The following is a 10,000-nucleotide window of genomic DNA, read 5'->3' on the forward strand; positions in this document are numbered from 1 at the left end:
TCTCTCTTTCCGACAGACAAAGTTGATTGAAGGCCACATTGAGAGAGAGTTGTCGAGCAGAGAAAAGGGGTTTAACATGAACGCCTTCCAGGAGTTGATAAGCAAGAGTGAAACCATTGATGGAGAGGTTTTCGATCTACTGTTAACTTTCTCGGACTTTTTGTCATTTAAGGATGCCATGTTAGAGGCCAAAAAGGTTAGTTTGGCCCTGATACATCCACTGGAAGTTATGTTTTTATTTTTTATTTTTGTTGTTTTTTTTAGAATCGTACATGCATTTAATATACTTATTCTAATTAGCATCACAGCCTAAAATAAGTTATTGGTTTACAAAATCATCTAAGACAAAGTTGATTTTATGAGAAAGCATTGAATAGGTTGTGTAACTTTTTTGATACTGTACTGAGAGTGCAGAATGGAATATTAACCTAAAGACTGGAGATTTATGCACTGTCTCCTGTAGTTATTTGTAAATTTTGTTACATACAGATGGCCCCACATGTGCTCAGCCGGCAAGGAGTCTATCAGTAGGCCCTAGTGACTGCTCCTGATATCCCCATTCCTTGAAATTGTGGGAAAATGTGTTTTTCTTTCCAGTATTTCTGATATCAATACTACTATTATTCTTATTGCTATTACGATTATTAAATTGTTATTAAAATTTTGGTAACATTAAAGACCATGAAATAATATAAAAGAAACTTTCTAAAAATCAAGGAAAAGGGTAAACAGGTGAGATAGGTAGGAGTAATAACTAACTCCTTGGTGACTAAGCACTTGTAGAGCCATCTATGTGTAAATATGATAAATGAATTTGTATTACAGTGGGCATGGCATGTATTCTTGCCATCTGTGCCGACTGGGTTGAGATGGTTACTCACCTTCGTGATAACATGTTTCTTAGCATCACAAGAGAATATTATATTGCAGATTGTTAGGCTCAGAAATAAATGAAATTCAGAATTCAAAGTGTGGTTTATTCAGAAATTGTCTTGGTTTTGCAAGCACTGTAAAGTTAAAAAATGGAAGTAGGACATTAGTCATGCAATAATCTTATGTATTATTATTATTATTATTATTATTATTATTATTATTATTATATATTAGTCTTCTGCATTAGTGTTATGTATTGTGTATTGTTAGATTTGGTAAAGATCAAAATTCAGATCTGAAAGTATGGTTTTTATTGATATTCTGTTGTGTTTGTATTATCATAGAATTGGGAAATTATGAGTTTGTTGTTTTTTCTTGCATATAAAGGACAATGCCTATTTGTCAGAACATCTTTATAGTAATCCTGTTTTGTGTCTCTTCAGAGTACAGAAGATGGATCTGCCAGATTACAGGACCTGCTCCAAGTAACACGACTGAGTTCCTAGAAGGATATAGATGAACGTCGGACCAGCATTTTTTCAAAGTGCAATTGGTAATGTAGTCAGAGTTTTACAGGTGGAAGGGGAGAGTGAAAAATAAAAACAAAAACCTCAAAATGCCAAAGGCTGTAATCTTTCCAAATTGGATATTTGTGTAAGAGAAAGTCCTCCCTGCCCATTTCAGTTTTAAAGTAATAGGGGATTAAGACCTTGCCATTCCACCCAGTTGCCATGCCACTGTTTGTAATGTATTGGATTTGCTGCTGTGTGACTGTGATATGGAGTCAAATAGGCAGATATTTGAAAACTGTAGTTGAGAGTACTGTTCATTACTAATAGTAAATTACAAATGATTCTCAAACTAAATTTTTAACATGGATGTGAGATGATGTGTGAATTATTTGTTGAAATGTGATTATAGTGATGCACTGTAAAAAAATAATTTCTTAAATTTCTTATTCTTATTTAAAAATGCTTTGGTGTATGTTGGTGTACAAGCTGTGTGTACTTGTAGAGCATTTATTTTTTCAGAATTTGTTTCATCATAGCTTGGTAATTAATTATACAACTCCAAAAGTCAGATATTTCCAAAATGTATTTTATTTTTACAGTGAAAAAATAAATGACAAAAATTCCCTTCTGTGAAAGCTTTGAATTTTTTAAACATTGTGTTTCAAATGTACAACAACATATTCCTAGATATCCTTTGGTTTTGATATAAACATTTTCTTGTATATCACCCATCTGTGGCTTATTTCTAAAACTCATGGCCAAAGTCAAAGCTTTCTAAAAAAAATGAGTAAGATAAATTGTAAGAAAGTGATTGTATCGTGAGCTAATCTCTTTTCTTCTCTTTAGTGTCTTGGAAAGCAAATTATTATCACCAATTGTGGACCACTTTAATAGAATAAAGTGTTAAAAGGCCTGCCAGTCACTATATGGTAAAGTAGCAATTATAATATATTTATGGAAATAGAGCTACTATATTATTAGTTCTAGACATTCTTTAATGAATTAGCAACAATATGCTGTAGATTTTATATTTTGTCACTTCATATGTTTAATTGCATGTTGCATGAAATGTCAGAGGAGATTTGATCATGCAATAAAATTTGTAATGAAATGTATTTATTATGAATGAATACATAGTTTTTTTTCTATATGTGTGATAAAAAATATGCTTAGTGATGATTGAGGACCATTTATATATAAGCCTTGTCAAAAATATAATATCACACTGATAAGTAGTATAGCAGCTGTGTTACGATGTCAAGTAACCTACATTATGGCTCTTGAACTATGCAGTAGAATAATGAGTATTATTGACACAATAACTATGGATTTATGTACTGTCCCCTGTAGTTTTTGGTGAATCTTATTACATACAGATGGCTCCACATGTGCTCAGCCGCCAAGGAGTCTATCAGTAGGCCCTTGTGACTATGCCTGATTTCCTCATTCCTTAAATTTGCAGGAAAATGTGTTTTTCTTTCTAATACTAGTAATATTGATACTGTTATTATTCTATTTGATATTATGATTATTTGATTGTTATTATGATATTAATAACATTAAAGACAATAATGAAATATAAATGAAGCTTTCCAAAAATCAAGGAAAAGGGTTAACAAGTGAGATTGGTAGGACTAATAACTGACTTTTTGGTGACTAAACACTTGTAGAGCCATCTGTTTGTAGAGACAATAGATGAACTGGCATTACAGTGGACATGGCATGTATTCTTGCCGTCCGTGCTGATTGGGTTGAATAAGTGGTGTAACACATTCACTTTTGTGTAATGAGGTCTTAAGAAGATTTCATTTGCGATTGTAATAGGTCAGCAGAAGCCTTTGTTACTTATTCTAGTTTAGCAGCAAAAGTACGTTTAATTTTCATTAAAAAAGATAAATGAACAAATCAATAAATAAGTGAATAAGAGAGAAAAAAAAAGTACATGTATGTATATGTATATTTATGTATATTTATATATATGTATATGTACATATATGTATATATATTGTATATATGTGTATGTGTGTATATATATATATATATATATATATATATGTGTATACATATATATATATATATATATATATATATGTATACACATATATATATATATATATATATATATATATATATATATGTATACACATATATATATATATATATATATATATATATATATATATATGTGTATACATATATATATATATATATATATATATATATATATGTGTATACATATATATCTAAATATATGTGTATACATATATATCAATATATATGTGTATACATATATATCTATATATATGTGTATACATATATATCTATATATATGTGTATACATATATATCTATATATATGTATAAATGTATATGTATGTAAATATGTATGTATATATTATTTATTTGTTTATTTATTTATATATAATGAATAATTATGTAAAACTCCAGTTATGTGAAACCTTGCATAATACGAGCAGAATGAAAAAGGTGTGATTTCACAGAATAAATGGTAAATATAAATTAGAATAGTAAGATAACTCCTGAGTGGACCCAGTGGTAGGACTTAGTATGTGATTTGCAATATCAGTTGCTTCATCAGCATGACAATCATCAGATATGTAATGAAAGTTTAGCATGAAGATATAGTATTGCAAATGCAGTGAAACTTTGCAGGAAATGGGATATACTGAGTATACTGTAATGTATAGTGTGCCTTGCCTTTAGCTGTATGGAAATATTAAGATTTCACAAACCAGAAACAGCAAAGCTTACCCATTGTATTGGCAGCCCAAACTTTTATTGATTGTTCTTATTTTATGGAATGTCGAGTAAAGTACTGTATATGTTGAGGCATTGAGTAAAGCTTAAATTGCGAGAGATTGCAAGGAAGCATGAAGAGGCTGCTGGGACATCTTTCGTCTCTCCAGGAACCGGGATTATGTACCGATACTCCTTTGCATTCAGCCTCACAGTTTGAATCAGTTACAGCAACCATATGTCAAAGTAAACCACCCAGTTGATCATACCTTAATGCTGCCTCGCCTCCTACTCCTAGCCTGCAGGAAAAAAAAAGAAAAGAAATAAAAACACTCCATAGAAAGTAATTTCCAGTCTTGTAGTCAAAAGATATTCATTGCTATGGAAAAATAACGTAAGCATGCAAAAATAGGTGTGGAAACATGTTTCACCTAAAGACAAGGCCTTTCAGAATCCTCAGGATAATAAGAAACACACATCCCTCATGCTCAAATACCCCTTAGAGGACCAGGTAAGAGTGGTAGCTGTCGTTATTAATGGTTAGAGTAGATGGGTTTATAAACTTTTTTTTTTTTTTTTTTTTTTTTTTTTTTTTTTTTTTAAACAATGCATATCAGTGTCTGTTTATGTAGGATGTTGTCATGACATAGTTCACGAATGTAATGTTTATATTTTGTACCTGATTCACAATCACTTAAATACATTTAAAAAAATAACATCTTTTAACTTCCTCCTTACAGTTATGAAATGGGTTTACAATGAATAAGGATGCTCTTTATAGATTTATATAAGTTATTGATTTATATTAGTAGCTTCTCTCTCTCTCTCTCACACACACACACACACACACACACACACACACACACACACACACACACACACACACACACACACACACACACACACACACACACACACACAGATATATATATATATATATATATATATATATATATATATATATATATATATATAAATTATATACATATACGTATATACATATATGTATATACAAATATGTGTATGTATATATATGTATGTATATATATGTATGTATATATATGTATGTATATATATGTATTAACACTACCCCCCTCAACACTACTCCCTCCTCCACACGTCCCCGCACTTCTACTACCCCCACCTCTACAAGAATCCTAAATATTCTATTTAGCCCAGCCAAATGGGACCGATTTTTCGTGATCCCTCCCACAGCTCCCTACTCTCAAAACACCCTCCTCTTCCAACAATGCCTCCAAAAACAAGTAGGCAAAGTCTCTTTCCGTAGCCGACCCGACCATTCTCGTCTCGTCACAGTAACAACTGAAAACGAAGCTATAGCATTAACAAAACTAACTGATCTATGTGGTAATCCTATCCCTACAGAACCTCATCCAACCCTCAATACTTGTACTGGAACTGTCTCTATCTCCCCAACAGATTGCCCAATCTATGACAAAGAATGGTCAGATTGTGGAGAGGACTTACTCGCTTGTCTCACAGACTATGATGCAACATATGTACAATGCTACTCCATTCCTCCCAGAGGAAATCGTAAGAAATCCATCAACATTGCCAAAATTACTTTCCGCAGACATGACCTTCCCTTTAATGTTTACATAGGTGGGGAATCCCTACCTGTCCGACCATACCAACCTCCACCTCGTCAATGCCAAAATTGTTGGCGTTTAGGACACCCAGCCAAACACTGTCATTCTACAGCCAGATGCCCGCTATGTGCCCAACCTGGCTATACTCGATCAAACTGCTCTGCACAATCACGCACATGTGCAAACTGTGGCGGCCCCCATAATGTATTTTATAAACGCTGCCCCACCTACAAATTTGAGTCTGAGGTAGCAACTCTCAGATTCAGACTTGGACTCACTCTACGTGAAGCCAGACAGGAAGCACATCGACGAGGCTTTTCTCTTACCCCCTACTCCAGTAATGTCGCTACCTCCCAAGCTCCTACACCCTCTCCTAAACCCAACCCCCCTGCATCTAACTTCCCCTCTTCTACCTCCTACCTTCCCCAGTCAAATTCTTTTGCCATCCTAAACCCAGACACTCCAATCTCTATCCAATCAAATTCTCTTGCCATCCTAAATCCAGACACCCCAATCTCTACTACAGCCCCAACACCTTCCCCTCTCCCTCCCCGCACTACCCGCAGCAGACAGAATAAACGTTCCACCCCCTCTTCCCCTACCTCACAATCACCTCCACCTTCCTTTGCCCCTATTTTTCAGACACCAGACTTCTCTTCCCCCCCTCACAAGAAAACCTTTATCTCACAAAACTCCCCAACCAACTCCACTACAGAAACTCTTGAAGATATCCAGAACTACATAATCGAGTCCCAAACTAATACTCATCCACCTTCAAATTCTACAACTCCCGCTCCCTCCACACTCAAAGTGACTGCCGATATCCATCCTCCTCCTACTCATATTCTCCCTACACCCAATCCTCCTACCCCATCCCAACAAAACGTCCTCCCTACATAGACATCCCAACTTATCAGACATCCCGAAATGGAAGACAAAGGATCCAGGAATTAACGGCAGGACAAAGCGTCGGACGGACTCACATCGACGCTCCCGCATATCGGTCGTTCGCTGTACTCTGGTTTGAATACGTGGAGGATTCGTTGTCTTCCATATATTATACTATTAGTATATTCATCTCCACCTTGCCAATTCCTGCCTGTCCTTTCACTGGACAGGCCCGTCCTAGCCTTTGAAAAAAAGGAGTTTCGTGACGTTAAACCGAAATCAGTAAATTATTCATAATTTACCCCGCAGTTACCCTGGCACCTTTCATGGCCTCCCCTGATATCGGGGCCAAGAATATGAAAGTTTGTGTCCCGCGGCATATTTCCTTCATATCTTATAGAGCGTGAGGGAAATCCACCGTTACCGAAATCGTCGCGATCGACTAAATAAAGTTATTATGTAAAATTACCTAAGAGTGAAACAAAAAATAAATATGACAATAGAAACAAACTATTCCGATGTCATTTTTTTTTTATATTATAAATATCATTAGTGCTTTTCTTGATCATTGCTAAAAGTAAAGAAACTCAAGTTATCATCACATTTCAATATACTATTAGAACTTACTGAAGTTGTAGTCTTTACTTTCTAACATGACGAATATTCGTGAACACGTTCGTGTAAACTATTGAGTTATCATAATTTTGCTAGGAATATAAATAGAGACAAAGAAAAAGAACGAAATGAAGGCATACATGTGAAATGCAGTGTATAGGTGAAGAGGGAGAGGAGGGACAAGGGAAGAAAGGGGAAAAAGGGAAGGAAGAAGTAAGGAGAGAGATAACAAGTAAGAAAGGCTAGGGAAAAAGGAAAAGAGGCGAAAAGAGAGCGGAGGGCTGCAGGCAAAGAAGAAAGTGAGGGGAGCAAGAAAGAAAGAAAAATAAAGGTAGAAAAAAAAAGTGAGAAGAATTGTGTTGCCCAACTTGGGGTCAACATGTATATTCTTTTTGATCATCAAAAATAAAATCAATCCTATTTGAAAAAAAGGTCTAATTAATCAAATCCAAACATTAACATATGATATGATCTATATGGAGTAACTGATAGAAGTATAAATAAAACATAGTGTGTAAAATTATCCAAAAGTGAAAACTGAATATGACAGTGGAAATGGACTGTTCTGATTTCATTTTGATATTGTTAATACCATTGTCATTTTCTTGATCATTACTAAAAGGAGAAAAATTAAGTCATCAGTACATTTGAATATGAAATTTGAAAATATATACTTGTCAAGTCTCGGCTTAGTTCAATGATATCGATACGTCCTCTCATCCGAGAGGTCGACTGTTCGCGCCCCTCCCAGGTGCTAGAAGTTACTATGGTCGCCTTTAGGTTACTACTGTGGCTGGATACCAAGGCGGGTAAAGACTAAGCCGAGTCAGCACCAGCTGACACACGTTAGCGAGTCGACATTAGTTGACACGGGTCGGGCTCCCCTCATTGGCATAACCCGGGCGAAGCTGAGCTTTGCATATAGGACTAATCCTTATCCTTATAAATTATGTAGAACCTGTATTTATCTGGTGATAGGATATTTTTGTACACACATTGTATAAGGAATTGAAATATTTTAATTTTGCTGGAAATGATACAAATTAAGACAGGTGAAATGCAGTTTATAAGTGAAGAGGGAGAGGAGAGGCGAGGGAAGTAAGAATGACTCAGGGAAAAGGAAAAGAAACGAAAAGAGAGAGAAGGGCAGAAATTAAAGAAGTGAGGGATGCAAGAAAGAAAAAGAAAATAAAGGTAGAAAAACAAAGGTTAGAAGAACTGTGTTCCCCAACTTGTAGTCAACACGTCTAATGTTTTTTTTTTTTTTTATTAAAAATCAATTAGAATCTAATCTCTTTAGAATTAACTCGATTCTATTTGCAATAAACAAAGTTAAATCATAACTCTTGGTGGCTCGTGTAAAATTACCCAAAAGTGAAATAGAAAACTAAATATGACCGTGGAAATAAACTGTTCTGATGTCATTTTTATATTGCAAATATCACTGCCCAATTTCTTGATTACTAAAAGTAAGAAAAATCAAGACATCAGTACATTTGAATATAAAATTAGAAAGGGTTGGTTTCAATGCATGACTCCTTTTTTTTGTTACTCATATTGGCTACAAAATTATTTTTGTGCACACATTGTGTACGGAATTGAAATATAATAATTATGATAGAATCTAAATGGGTTAAGACAGGTGAGATACAGTGTATAAGTGAAAGAGGGAGAGGAGAGGCAAGGGAAGAAAGAAAAGGGAGAGAGGGAAGTAAGAATGGCTTGGGGAAAAGGAAGAGAGACGAAAAGAGAGAGGAGGGCAGAAGTTAAAGAAGTGAGGGAAGAAAGAAAGAAATAGAAAATAAAGGTAGAAAAACAAAGGTTAGAAGAATTGTGTTCCCCAACTTGTGGTCCACACGTCTAATGTTAAAATCAACTTCTTAGTTAACTCTATTCTATTTGCAATAAACAAAGTTAAATCATAACTCTTGGTAACCGCCACCACCTGAATACTCAACCATGAATTACTCAAGCCCAAACCTTTACATGTACATCCCCAGTGATATATTATAGTGGAGAGAAACTGATAGAAGTATGAATAAAACAATATATTTATTAGAAAAACAGAAATAAGTAAACGAAATAATTAAATCTATTTAGAAACAATCTATGGTAGATTCTACTACACTGCTAGGATGAGGAAGTTCTGAGAGCCTTCTCTTCCAGCAGTAAGCGACCTAAAATAAGGGCCTCCTTGTGACAGGTCCGCCCATGGAAACTTTGCGCCTTTTGGTCCCAGGAGTGTTTTATTATCATAATTTAACTTCCACTATTTATGATTTTTTATGCTAAGAAATCAATATTTTACGTAAACAACTAGAAAAAGGAAAAAAGAGAAAATTGAAAGAAGAAAGCAACGAAATACAAAAGGTAAGTGGAACGTTTCCTTTTCATACCCCATAAATGATACCCAAGGTTAAAACTAAGAAACAATGAAGAAGTAGAAGGAATGACTTAAAAGAACAAAAAAAAAAAAAAAAAAAAGTAAACAAAGTAAAAAAAAAAGGAAATTATATTACGAATTCTTAATCTTAGATTTGATTAAACTCCATTTTCCAGTGAAAGTAAAACTGCATTTTCATCGAAGACGCGGGGCTGGGTAAAAAGAGACAAGAAAGCAGAGAAAGGAGAGACGGGAGAGGGAGTGGAGAAAGAGAGAATTGCCGCAGTGTGTTATCATAATCTAATTTCTACTGATTATATTTTTTATGCAGAAATATGAATATGTTACGTAATCAATCATAAA

At 34.4% G+C, this 10,000-nt stretch overlaps 1 protein-coding gene across 2 annotated transcripts in view; it reads left to right on the plus strand.

Moving 5' to 3' along the window:
- Positions 1-2,496, plus strand: part of LOC125036549 (ADP-ribosylation factor-like protein 2-binding protein) — a 7,355-nt gene extending 4,859 nt beyond the window's left edge. For both annotated transcript variants that reach the window (XM_047629237.1, XM_047629235.1), the window contains exons 4-5: positions 17-196; positions 1,317-2,496. In XM_047629237.1, coding sequence (XP_047485193.1) covers positions 17-196; positions 1,317-1,379 — 243 coding nt within the window. In that variant the 3' untranslated portion in view covers positions 1,380-2,496. The remainder of the gene's footprint in view (positions 1-16; positions 197-1,316) is intronic.
- The last annotated feature ends 7,504 nt before the right edge of the window (positions 2,497-10,000 follow it).

This window comes from Penaeus chinensis, chromosome 21 (genome assembly GCF_019202785.1).
Source record: "Penaeus chinensis breed Huanghai No. 1 chromosome 21, ASM1920278v2, whole genome shotgun sequence".
NCBI classification, from domain to species: Eukaryota; Metazoa; Arthropoda; class Malacostraca; order Decapoda; family Penaeidae; genus Penaeus; species Penaeus chinensis.